The sequence below is a fragment of the Pezoporus wallicus genome, unplaced genomic scaffold (genome assembly GCF_028554395.1).
Source record: "Pezoporus wallicus isolate ANWC-B61680 ecotype Strahan unplaced genomic scaffold, APGP_CSIRO_Pwel_v1 contig_593, whole genome shotgun sequence".
Lineage (NCBI taxonomy): Eukaryota > Metazoa > Chordata > Aves > Psittaciformes > Psittacidae > Pezoporus > Pezoporus wallicus.
The window spans coordinates 6565118-6588894 of record NW_026642342.1 but is presented as its reverse complement, the minus strand read 5'-3'; the positions used below and the strand labels follow the sequence as shown (position 1 = coordinate 6588894).

Genomic DNA, 23777 nt, shown 5'->3' with positions numbered 1-23777 from the left:
GGTCAGGACCTTTGCACTATCAGAACCACCAGCTCATATGATAGGACTTATGTAGGAGTTATCAAAGCAACGGTTTGTAACCTCTTATACCAACTCCATTAGCATTTCAAGAAAGGCACATGGAAAAACACTGTATAAAGTTTCAGCCTCCAGAATTATCAAGGGGATTAGAGTAACTTTTGCTGAGCATAATGTAACTTACTTTGCACATTGAAAGTATGGGGTTATTGGTTGGTTTTTCTTTTTAGGACCAGAAAATAGCTCCTAACTCTGTGGTAAGACTTCCTTGATAATTAAGATACTTCCACTTTAACAGTTGAATACACTAGAGCTATCTGAAAAGCGTTTCTATCACTGAGGAATTTATGCAGGAAACAAACGTGCACGATTCTTCCTGAACAGCGCCATCCCACAGGAAGACCCTACCTGACTTTTATAGAACATCTCGAGACAATCTTCTGAAGTTGTAAAAACAAATCCTTTATTTAAAAGATATTATTTTTAAAAAATCAGTTTCCATAACAGAAATCAAACCTATGTACATCACATGAGACATTCTGAAGGCAGGAGCTGTTGAATATTGACAGTTACCCATGGCACTGAGGAAACATGGGCTATGCAAAATTACTAACTGCATTTATTACTATTGCCTGCATAGGAAAGCCCAGACAGGAACAAAAAATGCACTTTTAAAACAGTTATGCTTTCCTTTTGATGATACAACCCCCATCACCTGGCCTTTCCTCCAGCAACACTCTCAAAGAAACCCTGCTCTCTGAAAACGGTCAAAATGAACACACTTTGTTCCACTGTCAGTCCCCCATGTACTAATGGGGAACGAGGCAGAGATGCAAGTACGGCAAAAAGTCTCTCAAGCACTTCCATATTTCAGTTGTACCTTAAGGCAAGTTTGTAAATTTTAAGGGAATATCTTGAGAATTAAGCACAGAGCTTGTGAAATCCTTTTTCTTTGTAGTTTTTGATCAAAGTTAACTTTCTCAGAGAACAGGTAAGCATAGCAATAACCCCTCACAAGTGTCTTAGGATAAGACCGTTAGTGATGTTTATGTCATTTTTACATCTGCAAGTATTAAACTGACATTTGCAGTCCAACTGTACAAGGCAACTTCAGTAGTTGTGTGCACAGTGTGATGGCATTTCACAGAGTGTAAATGTTGAGAGCAACGAGGCAAAACTATCTCAGTATCCCATTTCCACATAAAATGCGCAAAAGGAAGAACAGACCATAGGATCTTCTCAGAGTTTCACGTCTTTAAAAAAAGGATGCAGCAAAGCCTCTTTTGCAGTTATTCTTGTTGCAGGGTTTAAGTCTAGTAGCTTGTCAAGTAGGTCATATGCTTCATCAGGAACCTGATCCCATCCTTTCATGACTGTTGCCTTCATTTCTAAAGCACCATCACCTTCCGGAAAACTCTTTAACTGTTGAATTTGCTTTCCAAGTGGCGCAGGAGCACACAATTTGTCTGGCAAAGCTGAGTCATTTCCAGCTTTGCCGGGCACTTCATCCTGGGATCTCATACAGCTGCTATGTGTTCCTCTCAGCTTCTCACAGAGGGTTCTTAAGTTTTGTGCTGGGACAACTTGAGTACACAGAACTGATTTGCCTAGAAATAAAATTACAGGAAGCAATGTTATATCTTCTATGCAACTGTAACAGAATTCTAAGTTTGTTTCAGAGAAACTTCATGTCTTACACCTCTGGAGAATAAAATTACATGCTGTGTTACACTGCCAGGTAGCAAGTGCTGCAGCATTTGGCCTGCAAACAATTAGGGGAATGGTTATTTCGGTTCTTCGTGTGTTTGGTGGGGGTTTTGTTGTTTGGGGTTGTTTTTTAACAGGCCATCTGTTGGGATTTGGTTTTGTGTTTTCTTTTCCTAGCCCTTTGGGGAGGGGAGGTGGGCAGGAAGCACGGTTTACATCATCTGAATATTAAGTCATATTGACATAAGCCTCCAGGGCAAATTTTGCAGGAATAGAAATGTTTCCCTCAAGAATTCTAACTAAATGCCAGCAGAAAACATTTAGTTGGCATGTTTCACCTTGAGTGGCCTTGGCTTAGTGAAAAGTAGTAGAAAGGTTGGGAAACCTATGGCAAGAAGTGCCCTGTATGGGAACTATAAAATATAGAAAAATACAAAGCTTTCTTAAAACTCTGTACATATAGACCACTGCTTTCAGTATTTTACATGCAAAAAGCATGATTTACCCCCAAGATGACTTGCAAACCTATAAATGTATTTATATATATATTAAAAACCTCATAGATTGTAAGTCACTGCATGAAACTGTGGACCAAGCACACATTTTCCCCTCTTCCCCATTAATTAAGGTTTGCATACCAAAAGTTTTAGCAGCCTGAATGGTTTCTCTGGATCCACGAACTGTCATGATTTGTGCCAAAGCAGTTAAATCATCACTTGCTTTGTAAAACGGATACCGTCCACTGAGCAGAGAAAGGAATACAATTCCTGCAGACCACATGTCAATAGCTGGAATAGAAAGCAAACTTAGTGATAACTAAACACAGGGTTTGATCACAAACAAAATCATAAGTTTCTGTAGAATATACTATGACCTGAAGAGCTTCTGTCAGGAGAAGGTTCTGTTCTGAAGTGCTAACTTTGGTCACACAGATAACACTTCAGCAATGGAAATAGCTATTGAAGATGCAAAGGGACTGTTTGAGATTTTCCATAGAATTCATGTGAGTAATTCCATTAACTTGCTAAATTCATAATGTGCCAAAGCAATGTTTGAGGTTGTTTTACCCATGGTGATGAGAGGGGGCAAAAAAATGACTAATTTTGATATGAAGAAAACCTTATCCAAGGATCATAAATAAAAATTAACCCACAAATGAATGCAAATCTGACTTTTTCTGGTGCTGAGACTGCCACAGTTAGGCAGTACTAGAGAAATTTATCTTGCTATGAACTTTGTTCCTCTTGAATATGAAATCATTTGACAAGATAGCCAGTTTAAGAACTGTAATAGTAGAAGTTATTCATCACTTTCATTGTGTTATGAAGAGTACAGAGAGTGCTCTGGGGATGGACGCCAAAGCATGATGGAAACTTTAATACTGAAAGTTATGAGAATACCTGTCTGCCATAAGTTTTTGGCTCACTGAGGTGCACGGTTTGTGAGATGGCAAGGAAAGTGCAGGAGAGAGTTTGAAAGGTTCTCAAACTCTGAAGAGAAAAAAATAACAATTGAGAAATAAAGTCATAGTTATTCTCCTCTAACTAGTAAAATAGGCAGTAACTAATTTGAATGCTTTAGTTAGAAATACTATTAGCACAAGACTTAGGGGGAAAAAAAGAGTATTAGGCTGACTTCGGTTGCAAAATCAGATTCTAAGTCTTTCAAGGAAAAAATAACCCCCAAGTTAATAATTTGGCATAATTTACGGTGGAAAAAAGTTGTATCTTCTTAGTTCCTGTAAAAAAAAAAACACATTATACTATTACTGTATCACTGTTGAAAAGACCATACTCTCTGTCTGAGGTGGTGTACATCACCCCAACTGTGTGGTAGGTCAGGATCTTTAAAGAAGCTTAATTACTCATGCTGAAATTAATAGCCATTATATATCTGAATGGCTGGTAAATCCTGGCCCTACAGTTCTGGTAGAGCTGGGATCATGAGCACACTGCAAGATCCTGTGCAATGACATCAAAGTCATGACTCTATGCTTTGGTCTAGTGACAACCAGTGGGCAGACTGAGGAAGGGGGAACAGAGGGAAAAGCCGAGTTAAAGTGTCACTGGTGCCGTATAACGTCAGTTTTGGGGTTTAGGTTGTATTCCCTGCACTGTAAGCCTGGATCAGACGCACTAAAGTAGCTCTGGATAGAGTCAGCTGGATCCATCTGGTAACTTGGTCTCAGCACAGAGACCAAAACTAGTAGTAAGACTGGCAAAAATACAAGGAGGTGACTGCAGGAGCCCCAGATGGAAGTGGACAAGACTTGTTAGTTCAAATACAACATCATCTCATAAATATTAGTATTAGTCTACGCAGCTTTAATGAAGGCCTTTGTTGACATACAAGAGCTTGGGACCAGTGAGTCAGTACTTTCAGGGCTGTTTGTGCCACACCCAAGGCTTTCCAGATTTATCCATATTCTTTGTAATCCTGCTCTCCGTTAGAGAATAGAAAGTGGTCTGAAAGCGTATTTAGCACCAGCATGCGTCCAAGATTTCCTAGGTATGTCTTCTTTCTGCCTAAATTCTGTCTAGACAGGCTCAGAGATCGTCTAAACTTGTCCTGGATTTCTGGATGTCTTCTGGCCCATAAAGCTGGCTGTTACAGCACAGGCATACAGACTCCAAACAGCCTGCCGTGCCTCTCGAAACCCCAGTCATGCCCCCAGCACAGATGTTGTTTCAAACAACATTATGCTATTTGGGGATAAGCTGATCAAAGACGTTGTATGCACACTCAGAAGAGACTTAACACATTTTAAGTACTGCAAATTGACAATTTTGTCAAAAGATATTCAGCAAAAAAGTAGCTAATTTTATTTTAAATCAAATTTTTTACAATGTTTGTATTTATTCCCCAGGAGTGAAAGCTCCTGTCATACACCAAATGTTTAACAAGTAACTTTGCTTTTCTTTGTCCTCCATTCTCCAGGTAGGCATAATCTCTCCCATCCTACTTGTATCAGTTAATGCATTAAAGCGTCCCTCTGCTCTGCACTGGTATTTTCCCAGACTATTGAAACTTCACTTGATAGTTTTTAACCCTGAGAAATTAAAAATGCAGTAAGGAAAGAAGCTGTCCTTCACAGACCAGCTATTTAAAGCAACAGCAAAAAGGAAAAAATCTGATAAAAAGTATTGAGCAACGATTTCTAAAACACATTTGTAATTATACCATTAACTGCCTGCTATGACAGCAAACTACATGTGACAATCTGACTAGAGAAGTCTAAAGTTACGAACTCTCCCTCAGATTTATTCATGATTTTATTTGAATAAACAAGCCTGTAAGCCAAGAAACTTGAGAAAAATTACAGCTTAGTTTTCTTTTAAAATGCACTGTGTTCAACTCCTGCACACAGCACTGCCCCTAAAGTGAGTAACGACACATTCAGGTTTCAAACACAGGAAAAACATTCCTAACTTGTTCTTACTCTGAATAATACTTTTAAGTAAAATCAGGAAATGCTTCATGAGTGTTAGAAGGGATGATAAAATGAATCTCACAGGTAAACAAAAATCCTCCCATAAAAAAGACAACATAATATGCGTAAGTAACAACGATCAAAAGGTGAAAATGGCACTGGCTTCAGTCTGTGGTGCATTACCTGTGGTCTGAGTGGGGCACTTTGTTAATACTTCTGGTGCTCTGAATCCTGGTGTTCCTGCCCTGGGAGCAACTTGCTGACACCTTTTAATAAGAGATAAATACGTTCAGAATATAAAAGTTGATAAATAGCTCTAACTATAGTAATGCTAAATATTACTCGTGTAAGATATGCAAACAGCCTAACCCAGTCTTACCCCAGTTGTATAGGAGTTTGAAGTGTCTTATAATTACCTAGTATAAAATTATGTTGTATAAGATAATTATAAGCCTTATTCTATTATTGTATTATTTTTATAGTTATTATCTACCATAAGGTAATGCCACAGAAATACTTATTGCGTACTTCACTCACAATGACCTTTTTTAGTTTCATTCAACAGCGGCACTGTTTTTGCTAAAGGCTTCTTTCCATAGGAAACCTTATAGTTGAGACTGATTAACCAAAGGCAAAAATATGCACTAGGTTCTTGAATGAGGCTGGTCTCGCCTCAGGACTTTGTATTAGTCCACAGCAAACTAATGTTCACTATTTCTGAATGCTGACAAGAGATCACTTTTCATTAGATTACCTAAAAGGTGTGAGATTGTCGTTATTTAAAAAAACCCAAAATACTTTCCAGAGCTTTCTTGTATGACCTCCTTCTATGGCCACTTCTGAGTTGGGCAAATTCCTCAAGTTTGAAGTTGATAACACCGTATTTTGACAGTCTGGGAAGAGGGGACCCCACAATTTCATGGCTATGCCTAGTAAGCAGAATTCTCTGCCTTAATCTGTGTGCCTTAATGTGTAGATAAAAGGCAGTAGCAGATCCTAACCAAAGCTAACTGCAGAGGGATGTAGTTGAGCTGAGTTACTAAGATTCTCTAACCTATTATTAAAAATTATAAAAAAAGCATTATTTTTAAATGAACAAATACAAACAGTCAGATTTCCCTTTTAAGTTCCATGATTTCCACAATCCAAACCATTGGCTGATTCAGGCCTGTTAAACAGGTAACTACTAATGACAGATTGATGTATTGTCTGCTTTAAGTGTTGTAATTAATTCAAGCAATTTTCTACAACGCATGAAGGTGGATAATTAAATACAACAAAATCATTAGCAGTGAATCCTTCTTGCTGCAGACAGTGAACCAATTAGTCCATGAACTCCATGAATGTTTCTTGTTTAAAAAGAGAATGCTCAGCGTTTTAAGGGTTGCACAGATCAAATGCGTTTTTTTACCTACTTAATCAGCTGTCCAGAAATCCACGTTTCTGACCCTGCTTGACAGCACACAGGCAATTTTACAACGTTATCAAAGCAAATTACCTTGAAAGGCAAACACTGCAAACTCTGTCTGTTGCGTAACAGTCACAGGTCAGGTTTGAGGGACAGGCACTGGCAGCTTTCCTGGCTGCCCCATTGCTCACTGCTTTGGTAGAAATAATCTTCTTCTTTGTTACTAACTTCCTAGATGAAACATCTATCATCTTGGATTGTTTTATGAGCTGCAATGTAGATATTTCAGAGAAGGTGACATATTTAAGAAACTTCCCTTTTACATACAAATAGGCCAGTTCCTAAAATACTAAGACTGAAGAGATGCTCAGGAGCAAGAAGCTGCAATTTTAGAACAGAAAACAGCAAACCTTTTCAATAATATCACAACATCTATAAAACAGACACTGGAGCTTTCTACGTATCCTGGTTTCCTCCCATTTCCCTTCAGAAAACATTTTCCAGTGTTTACCGAAAAACAATATACATTAGATATTCTGAAGCTACAACACAGGTATCTCTCAGGTTAATATAGTGCTTCACAAATTCTTTTGCCTCAACATAAGAATAAAATAACAAAGTACATGAAATGCCACAGCAATACACAGGCAGTACCTCTAATTTAGAATAAGATGATCACTGTTGGCCAAACCTTCTAATTTAATTGGGTTTCCCCCCTGTCATATTAAATACTAACAAGAAAAAGTGCAGAAAAATATTTACTACAAGTTTTATCTCCAGCTTCAACTGCAAAATAAAAGAAAAAAGTCTGACAAGATAAGTGTATCTTAGTTGTACAGGTACACGTGTAGCAGAAAAGACTGATTCCACACACAAGATCAGTTCGGGGGACAGCGACATAACTAGCTCTTGAAGAATTTCAAAGGGGGCTGAAACAGACAGGAAAAATTATTCAAGCCTTTCACCAAGGACAAACTTAATAATCTGCTCCAAAACTTGTAGTTTCACAGCATCCTGGAGTATCTAATCTTACAGAACAACCAGTTCTGTAATTTTTCAGATATGTAACAGATTGCTCTTACTGGTAAGTCATACTTCTTACTTTTGTACTCGAGTTCTCTTGGTATGTGGAACTATAGACATTGAAATTCCTCTCTCCAAAGACAGAGCGCTGGACAGAATGGTGCACAGAATCCTCCTGCAATACCAACAGAAAGGACAGTGAGGATCCTACCTAACACAGCTGCACAGCGACAGTTCAGAAAAACAAAGCGTGAAGTGACATAAAACAAGAACAGCGGCATGGTAAGTCATTTTCAGACATCAGTTTACTGGGAATGAGGAAAACATGGTCTAGACAGAACAGCAAACATGCTTACAAAACCAATCACACCTCAGAAGCGCCCCAAGACAATCTGAATGTCATCTGTGCTGTATTTGTTATGCAATTTAGAAACCAAGCACAGATGAATAATTACTGGCTTGGAGAGGAATTCCAAAGCACATCACTGAAAAGTTAAGGCTGTCTAAATAGAAACCCATGCTAGGGTTTTTTACACAGCCTTTGGCACTGTATATCTAACAGGTAATGAATGATGCCAGCAAAACCAGTCACTTTGATGTGAAAGCTGTAGCTCTGTGCATCACATTAGGACCTACAAGACACGCACGTACAGCTTTTATTCTAGTATTACACCTCCCCCTGATGGATGAAGCAATACATTAAGCATACAACAATATTAATGAAAAAGTCTGAGAACCTTTCCTCCTCTTCCTTGTTTAATATGTATTTTTGATAGGGAGCTGGACCTTTTATCAGCTGCTTTTGAGGCTGACTGTTGAGCTATCTGTGTAGGTGCTGTGACACTGACAGAAACCCCATTTCCCAAGGCTATGGTGGGATTATTTTGCGAACAACTTCCCTGCTGATCTTCACAGTGGGCAGTTTTGAGAAGTTCAATTTTTGTATCAGGGGTTCCTTGTGCCAAGCCAAAATCAACCAAGGCATACCTGAAAGACACAAACTTACTATCAGAAACCACAAAGTACCCATCAGTAAGTTCAATTTACTATTCATTACTTGGTTACTATCTTTCTTTCAAGCTTTACTCAATATATTGCTTATCTATACTGCGGCCAGCATCAGAGCCTTATTTTCCTCCTCTTTCTCTTGCCCTTTCTTAGCTATCCCCTCAATGTTTTCACCCTATACCCATTTTATTTCACTGTTTTTTTGCCTCAAAATCTGCTCCACTTTCTCCAGTGGTGTTAAAAAAATATTCCAGCAGCTCCTTTATGGGATTCTTCTAATTCTACAGCTCCAAGCCTGCAGCCAAGTCAAGTGACTTGACCCCTGCAGGACTCCCATGGTCAGAGGACAAATGCAGGAATGACGGAGACAAGGCTAAAAATGCTGAGAGTTTTGTCAGACTTCACCCAGTACTACTGGAATTAACTTCAGTCTTCAAACAGGTAAGACCACATTCGCTCACACTTCAGATCTGTCTTTAAAAGAATTATTTTCTGCTACAAGCAGTACAGAGACAAAACCCCTGTCTCTGGGTCTCAAACTTAATTCCATGGCCTCCACACCTGAAGTAGAGATTAAGGCTCAAATAAATGCTGGAAGAGGAAAACACCACTACAAATTCATTTTGACAGATTGAATAAATAAACAATCGGTACTTCTCCACTTTTTAAGCTTACGGTTTGGCAAAGTATAATCAAACCTCCCTTACAAACTTTTACTACATAGAATTATAGAATCATTACCTTGAATCCCTAAACACAGAAAGAAAAGGTTTACAAATGAGTACTTTTTCGCTTTATTACTTAAGCACATTTTATGCAGCTGGAAGGGAAAAAAGCCCCAAAAGCTTAATTGACTGTGTTCTGCCAAGGCACACATCCCCACCTGAGATCACAACATGGGCATCTGGACAGACTTACTGCTTTAGCTGCCTGTTGTAGAGGAAGTTACTGGGCTTGACATCACGGTGAACAATCCCAAAGTGGTGAATGCGCCTCAGCGCTTTGAACAGATTAAACATGTATTCCCTCACTTCTTCAAAGGAAAGAGAATTCAAAATGTCCTGAAAGATTATACGGATACTGTAATTATGCAACTGTTTTCAATTAAAAGGTTTTAGTACACGTAAGAAGTCTGGGACTCACCAGGAAGGATTCATGTTCCAGGTATGGCATAACAATAACCACATGATCATTCTTCCTAAAGCAGTATTTAACTCCCATAACATTATCTTGTCCCCTAGAAGATAAGTAATGCCACTGAATAAAGACCAGAAGCTAGATCTTTATTTCCATTTATTTCTTAAAAACTTCATCCAGGCTTTCTTTTATGATCTAGTTTATATATTTGACAACAGTCAGTTGACATCCTGGTGCCACTCATTGCTATGTTCCGTTTGCAATTTGCAGTAAAGGCTCCAAAGATTATTTCTGGGGCCATGGTTTGTAGTTACAGCTGTAATTAAACATAGGGCCTAACCTTTATGATATCAACTCCTTTAAGAAGGTGTCATTCAGCACACTCTGGTAACAGTTATTTATACCTGAAACCACATTTTCTGATGAAGACATTTTTTTTTCCAAGCATTTCAGACCTGGAATTTTTGTTATCAGAGATATCTCATAGAACTTCTCAGATGGAAAACACATCTGCAAACTGAGACTAGCAAAAAAGGGCATCCATTACAGGTAAGACATTCCATTTCTTATTTGCTCTTGATAAAAGGAATATACATTTCTGTGCTTATAAAAAAAAAAAAAAAAAGCAAGTGAAATGCCAAAACTTAAAGAACAGTGAGACAATGTTCAGCAGCTGAAACAACCACTGTTTCTTTGTTTATGTACCCTGCTACTGTGAGGCATTGAAGTTCAGCAGCAATTCGCAGAGGGTGGCTGGTTGGAATCAAGTGTTTCAGAGCCATTTTTTCCTCATGTCCTGTTTGTAGTTGTGCTGTGGCCAAGTAAACAGAACTAAAAGTACCTGTAGGGAAAGGAGAAGAACACTGTCTTCAGCATTTTTAATTAGGTCAATTCAGATTTCTACAGAAGTGATCTAACTGTTCACAATCCTGCTGCTGTGTATTTGACGCTACATCAAAAGCCAACTCGAGAAGAGAAAAATGCAGCTCCTTTTTTCTACTCCTGAATTCAGTGATCTTGTATACAAGTTTTTTATGTCAGTAAAAATGCAAATGTAACACTGTCTAACTTGCCTGAGACACAGAGCTCTTTGAATGTAAATTTCCTATCTTTGATTTGCGTTCTTGTTTGGGTAGCTTACTTTCATCTGACATCTAACTTCTCTCCTTACAATGTAAGTGGGCTATATAATGCTAGCTGGAAAGCACTGCCTTTACTATTCAAAGCACCTCTAAAATTGCTATATTTTTCTTAATTCTGTTACCTATAAAGTAAGACTTCTCACATGATGTATAACTTTACTATTTGTTTGCCCAGAGCATTGCTGCATAGACAGAATGTGACAGACTCACTTGAGAAAGGAAGTATTCAGACTCACCCATTTCCTTTTAAGTATATCCTAACATACCTCTTGGAAAGTTAATTTATCCTAATGATCTGAGATACCTGAATACACAAGTTGAAGCATTCTTCCACATGAATAAACACTACAAATCACGCTGATTAAGTACTGCGTTTGCATCATGCCAGTTCAACATTCTGTAAGTGCATGCATACATGCAAAAATGCAAGCAAAACCTCTAAATGCTTCTTGCTGTGACAAAACCCCTGGAGTCCGCTACATTCAGTAACACTGATTATAGCAACAAGGGTTACCAAGTTGACCTAAGACATTATTTTTGGTGGTGAGAACTGCTAAAATGAAAGTGACTCCAGAGTGGAATCCTAAATTGTTTTCCCATAATGCTGCAAACTGCAAATGGTACTTCTTAAAAGCACTGTTTGCTCCCAAGAGCAAAAGCAAGAGTACTTAAGAGTACAAAAGCAAGAGTCCTTAACCAGAGACTTACTTTAATTATACTGTCTTTTTTCATGACAGGCGGAATTCCTTTTGAGACTGTTTTGGTCTTGAAATTGTTATTGCTGCCGTGAACGGAGCTGGGTTTGGGAGGGTTTTTTTTGAGAGGATTTGAGACAAGAACTTTTAGCCCTGCAGCCTGCCATCACAGGTATTCCATCATGAAACAGCCATAGAACAATCCAGCTTCTCATCAACATCTTTGTTTAAACTGTGGAGTGTCATAAAGCATTTCAGAGATCAAGTGGGTGAAGTTCCAAAAAGTGCTGAAATCCCTAAGCATCTACTTACAGTCCTGCCTAACATTAATTGAAGGTATCTGCAGTAGTGTCTGTTGAAGGCAAGGTGTACACAATCATCCTAAAATTTGATACCACGTCTTTAAAAGAGAAAGTAAGTTTTTGGTGGTTTAAATAAAGCAGCTATAATCTTTCAGTCTCCTCCACTTCTGCCTACAGGGTTTTGGGAGAAACAAGGCCACCTTAGGGAACAGTAGTTAAATATGTCAAAACTCAGCTGCATATGAACAGATTCCTCATGTAAAAGACATAAAGAATGGAGCGCTAAGGCATTTACTCAAGTCTACCTCAAACTTTGTAGTTGTCAAAACTGGAATGCTGTTTTTTTGAAAGGCTTTAATACCCCAGATTGTCAAGAAAATACCTTGCAAATATCCCTATGTAACATATATATACCGGCAGCAACATATATACAGAACTAAGAAGTAAATCAAGTAAATTTAAGTAAATGTTTAAATTGCATATACTGGCATCCTAGATTTATACTTTTAAAGTTAGAAATACCAAAATAAATCTAAGTTTAAGGTAGCTAAAATAAAACGTTTACCTTCTCCAATTTTCTCCTTGATTTTAAACACATTCACAAGCTGTGGCACTGCTTCGTAAAGCTTTTCAATATCTTTTTTGATTCCTGCTTTGGAAAGAATGGGGAAATATGAATTTTATTGCTTGATTCAATATTCTATTTCCATTTGAGATCACAAATCATAACTTGAGTTCATAGGACAGTGAATTTACATACACAGAGGAAAAACCAGCAGAGACAGATATCTGTCCCTGCTGGCATTGCCATTATCTGTAGTTCCTGGCAGGGCAAAAGGCTCCTGGTTAGTCAAACATTACATTACAGCTCACTGATAAATGTTTTCATGAGATTTGCAATGTCAAGTACATTAATAGACAAAACTACAACAGCTGCTTCTGTGAGCACTGGAGCACATCCATCGGATGAAAATCCAAAATGCAGGAAAATCCTTTTTTTAAGCTCAAGAATGCAGTCCTTCACACTGTTATTTAAAAGAGCAAACCCCATGTTTGCTCTGCATTGAAGCTGCTGCACTTCGTGTTGCGATCACTAGATGGCAGGACAAGGACGTTGTACTACAGTAGTGCAAAAAATGAGATAGTTTTCCATTCAGTTTACAAATGCTTGTACTTTAAGTGTTCTCTATCCCCTGCATAACAACTCACTTCTTTTGAATCTATCAGGTAGGAAGAGGCTGTGACTCATTTCTGTAAAGCAACGGTAGGGAATGTTTGATTATACAGAACTAAGCACAAACTGGTATTTGGAAAGTCCGTCAAATGGAAGGAAAAAAAAGTGTACAGATTTTTTCACCCCCCCCCCAAAAATAAATGAAGTTTAACATAAATACATAAATTGTATTGTATCCATTAAAATGTGCTGTTGCACCAGGTCAGAAAACCATCCGCAATGGGAATTTTTAAAATATCACTGATATGCTAGAAACAAAGTATGGGTTAGCATGAAACCACAACCTCCTGTGTTAGCTCACTTCATACAGCAACAAAAGCTGAAGGATATCTAAAGAACCCTTTCTTCTTGGTAAAAGCACAAGAAATCAGTTGGTAATTCAAGCTACAGGTAACTTCTGACTGTGACTTTTCTTGTTTCAACAATTTATAAAAACCAACATACTAAAAATACTTCTGAGAACTGGAGCCCGCTGCCTCTCTTGCTATATCCAGTTACTTATTGTTTTCCTCTAAGGTGTTCCCTCTGCTTCTCCAGGTTGTTTTAAGTCATTTCAGGGGAGCTATTTCAGGAATGGAAGAAAAAAACAAACCTCTATACTACACACTAGAACCTCCAACAGTCATTTAAGATGCTTTTGATCAACAAATACAAGTAAAAGGATAATCAGTTATGCCAGGAATCATACCTAAAACTGCAAAGCTATCCTAGGATAAGAATGACCAGATTTGACTGTTAGTACAAGACGTACAGGGCCCTGCATCCAATAATCCCTGCAGGAAAAGGCTAAGGTCAGGCTGGACAGTTATTCTGGGTATTCCTCAGTTTTACAGAGAGGAATCGCTTCATTTTCCTGTCAACATTGTAAAAAATTCTATTGAAAGTAACACTGAAAATTCAGGAAGTTACTACATAACATTTTTTGACTTGACGGTATTCAGATTGCCCATGTGCTCAGAACTCTTATTAAGAAATGTATCCAGTATTGCCGTAATTCTTGTCACTTTGTCACTAGAAAGTTTTGTCATTTAAAAAGTGGTATATCCAGGTAGTTTGTGCAGTAATTTCCATTTTTTACACAAATGCTCATGTGCTACTTGCCAAGTATGAGACACACACAAAAGCTTTCTGAAACCTTCAGAAAGGAAGAGGAAAGGCCGAGATTTGCACTATGCTCCATTTTCCTCACAAATACTCAAAGACATCAAAAGATGAAACCATGTACCAGAACTATAAAGAACTTCACATTGAAATGTTATTGCAACGCTCAAAGACATAGGCCTTTCCCCTCAGGAAGATAATCCTGCTGCTGAATTCTGAAACATCCTACACAATCTTCATCCCAGAAGGTCAGCAGCTACAGGACAGAGGTTGTTTAATAGCAACACAGTTCTAACAGGCTCTCAGTATACTCATCACCTATTCTCTTCCAGGGCCTGAATCCCCAGCTGGGTATAGAGAACATATAGTCATTATTCCATCAGAGTGTAAGAATAAATCCTATCCAACATTTCCTGTGAGAAGATTTTAAAGTAATTTCCTTTACTTCCAGGAATGAAAAGCATTTACCAGAAGTGAGACAGTTAAATGTTATTCAGCATCACTCTGTAATTCCAGACATGGGTGTGGCAGGGAATGACAGGACTACCTATTTCTAGGAAAATCAACAGTCATTATATATACAATTTTATTCTCAAGGGCTGTCTTTTTTGAGTTCCGCTATTTTCTTAGAACATTTTGTAATAAATGAAAATAAAGGGTGAGCAAATTGTGACAAATTGTTGATGATGATGTTCTGTAACATACAAAATATGCAGGAATAAACTTAAAATCAAGAACCACCTCAAATGTTTTCATTTCATTACTGCTTTATACAACAGGGTCACATATAGAGACGCTTACAATCGATGCTGAAACTTCCTGAAGCGATGAAGAAGCATGTCAGCAACAAAACGTAGTGTTAGCAATCCCTGCTTTAGCACATACCTGAGAGCCTGCCGTTCTCCTCGCGCTTTCCATGGAAGTCTTCAGCCTGATGAGGGTGCTGTTCATCACAGTGAGACCTCAACACTGCCTCCATCACACAACAAACCTGAAGTGAAAAAACCCAAGACTGTGAGGACCACGTTGGGACACCCTGGGAAGCCAGCACAGCAGCAGATCAGGTAAGACACTTTCTGGCCCCACACTCAGTTCCCCACATGAGATTTAATGAGTCAGAGGAGTTCTTCTGTGCTACCTAAAACAACAGAGCGTCACCTATCATCCCAGAGACAAACCAGTAAATCCACGCATCTCTAGTAAGAGGTAAAAAAGGGGGAAGGGAGGGAAGACTGCAGAATAAGCTTAGGCACAAGTGATCCTCTTTCATCTCTTGTGTGTTTCCTCATTCACATAAAAGCATTATCTTTTCCCTGAAGGTTGCTTTGAAAGGCAAAGAACTGAGGCACACAGAAATAGCTGCACTGCGTTCCGCAACATACAAAGCCAGACATCCTGAAAGAACTGTAAGAGAAAAAATTATCTTCTCAACATGAGAGATTTTCCTCTTCTAGGTAAGATTAACAAAGGGGCATAATTAGGTGTCATTCTCCCCACTAACAAGAAATCATAGAATATGCTTATTTTGAACTGCTTCTTTCCAAATCTTGGAAACACTGTAATAAAACTGTAAATTAGTAAAGTGTACTCATACTGTACAATCAGAAACCATTGATAATCCTATTTCATTAAGAAAAGAAAGGCAGAGAGCCTCAGGGCAGGATAACGGGTGATCGGTATGCCTGGAAGCACCACCTCTCACAGCTGCCCAGCCTTGGTTCCATCCAAAGACCTTCCTTGCTTGCCACTTCACCAAACCTTCCAAGTTCTGGCTGAACTTTTCCACAAGGGGGAAACATATCCTGAAAAACTTCAAATCAAAGGATTCATCTGTTTGAGCTATGGAGCTAGAAATGTATTTTATCCCCGAAGAATTTGAGCTACCTTTAGTCTGTCATCCTCGTGCAACAGAATAGGGACAGGGAACAGCCTCTTCTTTTGAAGGAGCTTTGCTGGAGAGTGGGACTTGGAAACTAAAGGAATGAGATTAGAAGGATTTTTGGTCTCTCACGGGTAGACGCTCCCTCTGCTACTGCTGAGTAGGCAGATAAGCCTGTTCCAACCATGAAGTAGCATGGCCTCATTAGCAGAATAAGGAGAGCAAATTAACACAGACATCCTCACAGCCTCCTTGCTCTATTCGGCCCCATGCCAGCCCCAGCTCTTCCAGTTCAAAGCTGGCTGCAAGCATCTTGTTGGGGAAAAGCACGTAAACGCTTCTGCCAGCAAACTGCCATGGGAACACACTCAGGGCTTGCTGGCCATGAGAGGGTGAAGGGGGCTCAAAACCCCATGTATCATTTCCATTAATTTATGGTAAACACACAAGCTACAAAATGCAGAACTGAATACCTTGACTATGAGCATACATTAAAAAATGGTTTACTGATTTGGATTTGGACTTAACAGGTATAAAATGGAACATGAAATCTGATTCAGTCAGGCATTTAGTTTTATATTAAAAAAACACTTAAATGACATCATTAGACATAAAAAATTAAGACAAAATGATCCAAAGTTTCAGCTCAAAGAACCTTCCTGCAGTTAAATCACATCTCCAATGAAATAAACCATAAACCCCACACACAACAGATAGTGACAGACTCAAACAGCCCACACGGCTTCAGCGGTTTCTGAGTCAGGTACCTGAACCTTGTACACAGAAACTGGCGATCCTGCTGCTGAATCCTTGGCTAAAGCAATGCTGCTACTAAAATGCAGAGCTCCTTTAAGTGGGAACTCCACACGGACACCCCTGGGAGAAATTTCAGTGTGACCAAAATAAAAGTTGATATCTCTACTTTGTTGAATCCTAGAGTGGTCTGTGTTGGAAAGGACCTTAAAGCTCACCCAGTTCCAGCCCCCTTACCACGGGCAAGGACACCTTCCACTAGAGCAGGTTGCTTCAAGCCCCGTCCAACCTGGCCTTGAACACTGCCAGGGATGGCGCAGCCACAAAAAGCAAACGCTGTGGCTGGGTTAAAGCCTTGCAATGAGCTGATGTTTTGTACACATGCACAGTAAAACCGTTTACTACAAGACAAGCGGCAGAAGCCGCACACCAAAACTTCGGTTTGCCACAACGATGCCACTACCGCCAGGCGGAAGGGGAACATGTGGAGCCCGTCACCGCAGCTGGCTCAACAGGGCAGCCTTGGCAGCGAAACCCTCGTTCTCCGAGCTGCACTCTGAGGGGGCGCACCAAAAGGCGGTCTGGAGCGCGAGCGGTTATAACGGGGTCAGGAGGGGCGGGAGTGAGGGAGAGGGGAATCTACGGGGGCTCCCCAGCGGGCGTGGGGCTCCGACCGGCACGGCAGGGATGGCCGGGCCCGAAAGGGGGAAACGGGGCCTTCCCCACAGCCGAGCAGGCCGCGCTGCGCGGGTCGGGGCGGGCCGGGTCGGATCCCTTCTCCCATCTCCCATCCCCCATTCCCCGTCCCCCATCCCCCATGCCCCATCACCCCCCCGACAGCCGCGGCGGGGCCGCCATGGCGCAACCCACGGTGCGGGTGTGGGCTCTCGCGCCGGGACTCACGCGGAGCGCGGGCTGCTGTCGCGGCGCGCGCCGGGGTTTTTGCCTGCTGCCGCCTTTTGCCGACCGCCCCTCCGCCACCAATCCCGGGCCTCGGCGGAAACCGCGGCCTCGGCCAATGGGAGCGCCGATCGCAGGAACGCGCGCTGCTATTGGCTGGAAAGCTCGGAGAGGCCCGCCCAAAGAGGTGCGGCGGGCGACGTGCTCGGGCTGGAGCCCCAGCCCTGGTACCGCATCCGCCGGTGCGGCGGGGGAGAGGCCGGGTTGGGGGATACATCCCCCACAGCCATGCCTGGCTGCCTGGCATCGTACCGAGCGCCGTGCGGTGGGGCCTCAGCGGGTCCCTCGGGCCCGCTGTAGACCGCGGTGTCGCGGTCGCCGCAACCGGCGGCAGGGGACCCTCAGCGTCCCGGTGGGAGGACGCGGCCGGTGGCACCGTTAACTGGAGCTGTGCGGGAATAGCTGCTCGGGATACTCGTGCTCTGAACAGCAGCACCCAGCCCTCGGAGTGCTTGCTTTTCTGCATGGGATCGTTGTGTAGTGATTGCAGTCCCTGGACAAGAGCTCGGTCGCGTTAGCTCTGCCATAAATTATGCTATGAAATGGTCGATGGTCCGTGAGACACGAAGGCGCAGAATACAACAAGAAGTATCTTATTTTGACTTGTGCTATAGCCACTGACTAACAACGAGCACGAGTAGGAAAAGTGACTGTTGGAATAATGGTTTGCTGTTGTTCAAAGTAGTTGTTGGATTTTACTGAAGCTGATGAAGTTGCATGGTTGTAAATAAAAGAATTTAGCACTTTCTGTCTTTATCCGATTTTGGTTATTGTTTCTTTTAAATCTAAGATAAAATAACACTGCTCTTACTAGAGACTCGCTCTCTGGCATTTGATAATGAATAGAGCTCTTGTTCACTAGAATATAATGCTCTCGTTTAATGCATGCTTCATGTAGAGGTATCTAACTGCACCCCTTGGTAAGTAACAACAAGCAGGGGTTGCCAGAGTTCCCAAGGCAATGCTGGAGCCTGGCTATTTCCTTACAATAACTGTGCTCAGGTTAACAAAGATGTTAGAAACAAGTTCCATCACTTTTGCTAACCTGTGTTGTTTCCCATTACACAGCTTAGAAGGATGGTGCAGGACAGAGCTATGAGCTGCTGTGGTGGATTTTGTGGGGTTGTTGTGATGTGGGGGGGCTTTTTTCCAACAGTTGCTCTAATTTGTGCTTATTTAGACCTCTAATAAGCCCCATGCAGCAGCTGGGATTTCCTGAAGTACTCTCAGAATTCCAGTTAAGGGTGACAGTATTTAAAAGCAGATTGTAGCAAAAATGAATTAAATGAAGGATCATGACAAAATAATGCAGGACAAGTTCCCCTCTTGCTTGTATCCAGGTAATCTTACTGAAGTCGCAAGGGCAGCATAAACATTTGTGAGCGCTTGTCTTAGTGCTGGTGACAGGTATGGTCACTCTGAATTAACCTCTTGGGAAAATCTGACCAGCAGTGATACCTGAATCCTCTACTGAACCATCCCATCCTGTGCAATATGGAACTGTCAGCATTTCTGTACAGCTCCATTACTGGCACTGCTCTGTCAGTCGTATCCATACCACCTTTCTCCCCATCGTTTAGGCTGCATTCATACACAGGGAGAAAGCCATTTCATTATGTCTTTGGATCTAAACCCTGCCTAGTTGTGGTTTCTTTCCCTTCAATACCTCAACTTATCTTGGTTGGATCTGAAGGATGAGAAGCCAAATGACAAGCCAGGCCCATGCAGAATGTTCTTTACAGCCGACAAGCAATTGCCAAACCCCACCTCTGGGAGCTTGCCAGGAAAGGTTCCAAACATGGCTGTGGATTGCATCCACTGCTGCCAGAATCCACAGCTCAATCCAACTTTTTCTATCTGCTGACAGATCTAAAAGCATCCCTGCTGACACTAGAGCACATCTATTAACCTTTCCTGGGTCAGTTAAATCAGTAGAAGAAGCCTAGAATTAGAAATCAATCTATTTACAAATGAGCAAATGAAAGTGGTTCTTGCCCTGACAGCACTAAAAATATTTATACTTACATACATGTATATAAAAAATCAATTTTAGTGATAGTATAGACTGTTAAATGTATTAGTCTTCATTAGCCTAAATGCCACATGCCTTCCAACTTTTAATTCCTCTTTCTGTTAGGCAATACAAGTCCGCAGCAAAATTTTGTTCTCTTTAGCACCAGGTTGAGACAAATCTCTTCATGCTGTTGTGCCCTTTAGGAATCCTGTCAAATTCAATCACTCAGGACTCATGAGTCTTGCACTAACATGAAGAGATTGATTTGAAAACCATGGGACTAAAGTCCTTTTTTCTGTTTCTCATTTTCCATTTTCATACCTTAACCACTTTGCAGGAAGCTGAGATTGCCAGCTTTGCTCTCACATGCAGATGAGCACTTCCCAGAGCTCTGCAGCCCTACAGTAATGCACTGGGATGTGGCAGTGACTATCTCTGCCAGTGTTTTCTGATCACTTGTATCTGAAATGTCAAGAATTACTGTGGTGTCAGGAAACATACTAGAACACAGCCTATTTAAAGGGGTTAAAAATAGATAGAAAAATTACCTCAGGCAAAGATGCAGAGGAATTCTTGACCTTTTCTAAACTGTGCCTCATTCAAACAAAGTATGCTGTAATAAAATCAATAGAAGACATACCTGGGAATAAAGAATGCAGGCTCTCCTCCACAATGCGAAGTTTGAAAAAGACTGATAAGCTTAACTGTAGCAAAAAGGGCTTATGCAAACCTTAGCTTATAGCCGGAGTGCAGATGTTCATGGTGGCAGTTTTTACCTGTCTGTGCAAATTCTGAGGCTGATTAGGGCATGGTGTGCACAGTCATGATGCTCACATTGCAAGATGGATACTGAGTGTAGAGAAGGGCTACAGTATGATCTGGAGTCAGAGAAAATGCCACGTAATTGAAGATACTAAAATCTTTACCTATTCACTGGATCAGAGAGTTGATAAAAGTGTATACATTAATGCACAGGAAAAAATACTGAATATAAGGGCCACCTGAACCTACCAAAGAGTGCAATATGAAGGGGTAATGCCTAGCGACTGGAATCAAGCAAATGAAAATAGAATAGTCTTCAGTACCTGATTCAGAACCACTGACGGTAAATAAATCCTTGGAACAGTCAAGAGCTGTGGTTGGTTCCTTGGCTCTTGATGCCTTCAGACTGAGGCTTGATACCTCCCTGGAAAACACAGGCCAGCCAAATGCAGGCTGTATTGTGTTTGAGTGCAGCAGTCTCAGTTTAGGCTTAGATGCAGCTGCTTGTAATTTACAGGAGATCAGACCATATGCTCCCATAGTCCCTCTCTTCTAGGCTTCATATATAAATTTCTATACTTCAGACTCTTCAAAATCTCTATAAATAATTATGTTCCTCCAACAACCCCAGGTTTAGCTTTCCTTCCCATTTACACCTCTTCCCTATTTGACTATTCTGACCCACCTGCACAGCACTGTGGCCAGGAAAACATCACTGGCAGGTAATGGGGATTTCCTGTCCCAGCTGCTGAGCTGCTCAGCAGTGCTCAGAGGAGTTTCTGACACAGTGTCCCCGGCCCTCACCTCTATTTGTCCTCGAGGAGAACACACTTCATCCAGCTTAGCTCTCTCCAGCTGCACTTTGGAGACTTCTTCAGCTTTTAGAACAAATCAGACTAGACAAAACCCAAACTTTACTCAGCAGCAACAAGCCATTCAGAGTCATTTGAATGTTCTTAGAGTTGCTGCAGGTTTTGCTCACAGTCTAACAGGAACATTAACCTTGGCTAAACTGGTACTTGGGTAACTAAGGGGACAACTGGCACCTTATAGCTATGAGCAATTGCTTTTCCTCTCCCTTTCCCTATGTTGCCTGTTTTCTTGGAGCATCTGTTTGAATGCAGAGCTACAGTTTTCTTTGTTGTTGTCTGTATTTTATCAACACACAAGGTTTTTCTCATGGTTAAATAAGAGGTTCTGTTCTCCTAATAGATCTGTAGATAACACTGTGCTTTTGCTCCATCTATCTGACATAAAGCTGACTCTGGTAACCTCACTTACTGAGTAATTGTGTTGTCACTGGGAATACTCACACATGTAAAATGAGCAGGACTTGGCCCTTTGGTCATATTTTTGTAATAAAAGATAAAATGAGATTTTTAGAAAACTGCAACTTATGACCATAATATTTATGAGGCTGTCAGGACTGCACTGTAAAAATTCCTATTATTTAATTCCTCACTCTGACACTAAAGCATCATTTCATTTATATGCAAATAAGAATATACTCTACTGCTGTTTCTTCACTGAAGAAGCTGTTTGAATTATTCAGATTTTATTAATAAAGCTTCATAAATAAGTATTTTTTCTACTCAATTGGTAGTAGCCAGGGGAAGTAATCTATTTATCAGACTTTGTTATTATGAGCTTCATAACAAAATATGAAGATTTATGGAGTACATAATTAGACATTATGTGATTGTAATGGAAACGTTGGGCTATCCAGATAAAATACTCTTTCCTTATGTATTTCTCCTTGGTAGAGGCACTTTGTGGAAAATGGCAGAGGAGCTGCTCTGCAGACTGAGGACTAACTGTGTGTGTGACAGCACAATTCACAGCCTGACACAGCGGGCTTTGAAACCACCACTAAGTGTCCAGCACTTGATATTCCCTTCAGGTATAGACCACAGTCAGTGTGCTCCTGTAGTGAACTCAGTTCTACCTGTGCTGTGAAAGAGGCTGAGCCCTGGCAATGAACCCTGGTTTGCGACAGCCAGGTCTGTGACTTCCAAATGGGGTCAGGCAGAACAGGGATGCCCTGATGCCCTGCTTAGTCAAGGCATCAGCCTCTTCATGTATGCAGCAGGGGGAATTTAGGAACCGGACCTAAGGATTTTCTTCAGCAAGTCATAGAGACTGAAGTGCTTAAGTTTGTGTAAATTGCTTTGTCCAAGTTAGGTCCCTATACTGCAGCTAAAATAGGCACTTTTTGAAATACTGGCTCTGAATTCTCCCTGTGGAGTTGAAGCATGAGACCTATAGAGCAATACAGTCATGAGATAGATACCCAGTGCTGTGGCACCTTAGGATCCTTGTTTGGTCAACAGAATCAGGAAGGCAAAGGATATGCCAAAAATGTTCAACTCTGCATAGTCATCATGAACCTAGTGCTGGTCAGAGCAACATTTAATCATGTATGTTAATTCTGTGCTACTTTACACAATGGTTAGCATTACAAAAGTTCTAAAATAACCACTGTTTATGATACCTTGGAAAACCAGAGATTTCATTTATGTTGATAACATTAAGTTCTGAAAGCACTAACCTATAAGTACTCACTGCATTCATTTCTGAAGAAGAATCAATACTGAAGTACTCACTTCAGGAGTTTGATTTAAAAAACAAGCATTACAGTAAACATTTTTCTGCAGACTCTTTAATCTTCTGCATGTGGAATACAGAACTAAATCTTCTAGACAACAGTGTAATGATGTTATTCCTTTAACAGTGTCTATTTGCTGCCTGTTCACGGTATTGTTCACAATTATTCACAATAAGCAGAGGCAAAACAAGAAGTAAGTATAAATGTCTGGTTTGCTGAGGTGTCTGTAAACAGCATTATAGCCAAGAATAGCAAATTTTTAAGGCTACAGACATTTGATATGCCAAAACCAAAATCCTCTTTGAAAGTAGACTCCAATTCTAACCCCTAGGACATGTTATGAAGCTTTATTTACAAAGAAAAAGAGTAGTAAAAGGAGCAGAAAAAAAGCTTGCAGTGTAATGTGAATTTTGGTATGTCTGGTGCCCTCATTTCAAACTGAAAATTAAAACAGTTTGTATGTCATCTAGAAAATAATGCAGACTATGTGCAATATTCTAGTAAGGCTAGAATTAAATGTAGAGTGAGTTCAGAAAATGTGCACACAGTATTCTTCAAGTATAGTTTCACCTATGGAATTCAGTATGTACTGAATGTGG

The 23777-nt window shown here is 40.6% G+C and overlaps 1 protein-coding gene and 1 long non-coding RNA gene across 6 annotated transcripts in view; one reads left to right on the top strand and one right to left on the bottom strand.

The window, feature by feature from the left end:
- The window catches only part of LOC130609812 (uncharacterized), a 41111-nt gene extending 33302 nt beyond the window's left edge, over positions 1–7809 (top strand). For both annotated transcript variants that reach the window (XR_008974880.1, XR_008974879.1), the window contains exon 3: positions 7727–7809. This is a non-coding gene — a long non-coding RNA (uncharacterized LOC130609812). The remainder of the gene's footprint in view (positions 1–7726) is intronic.
- On the bottom strand, positions 457–17858 carry CDC7 (cell division cycle 7). 4 transcript variants are annotated; one of them, XM_057429139.1, is made up of 13 exons: positions 17741–17802; positions 16090–16178; positions 15091–15196; positions 12436–12522; positions 10437–10572; positions 9738–9831; positions 9513–9655; positions 8324–8573; positions 7666–7761; positions 6654–6832; positions 5339–5421; positions 2364–2513; positions 457–1625 (listed from the first exon to the last, which is right to left on the bottom strand). In XM_057429139.1, the coding sequence occupies exons 3-13, from the start codon at positions 15182–15184 to the stop codon at positions 1258–1260; spliced, it is 1680 nt and encodes a 559-aa protein (XP_057285122.1). In that variant the 5' UTR covers positions 15185–15196; positions 16090–16178; positions 17741–17802; the 3' UTR covers positions 457–1257. The 4 variants fall into 4 exon arrangements, with proteins under 4 accessions (XP_057285122.1, XP_057285124.1, XP_057285121.1 ...); XM_057429141.1 differs by having other exon boundaries at positions 12436–12519; XM_057429138.1 differs by lacking the exon at positions 16090–16178 and having other exon boundaries at positions 17741–17858.
- Between the last annotated feature and the right edge of the window lie 5919 nt (positions 17859–23777).

Coding starts and splice junctions, on each gene's coding strand:
- CDC7 (XM_057429138.1), bottom strand. CDS start 15,184: ATGGAGGCAGTGTTGAGGTCTCACTGTGATGAACAGCACCCTCATCAG. Junction 8,574..9,512: donor TACAACAGGCAGCTAAAGCA/GTAAGTCTGTCC, acceptor TGTGTCTTTCAG/GTATGCCTTGGTTGATTTTG. Junction 1,626..2,363: donor TCAGGCTGCTAAAACTTTTG/GTATGCAAACCT, acceptor TTTTATTTCTAG/GCAAATCAGTTCTGTGTACT.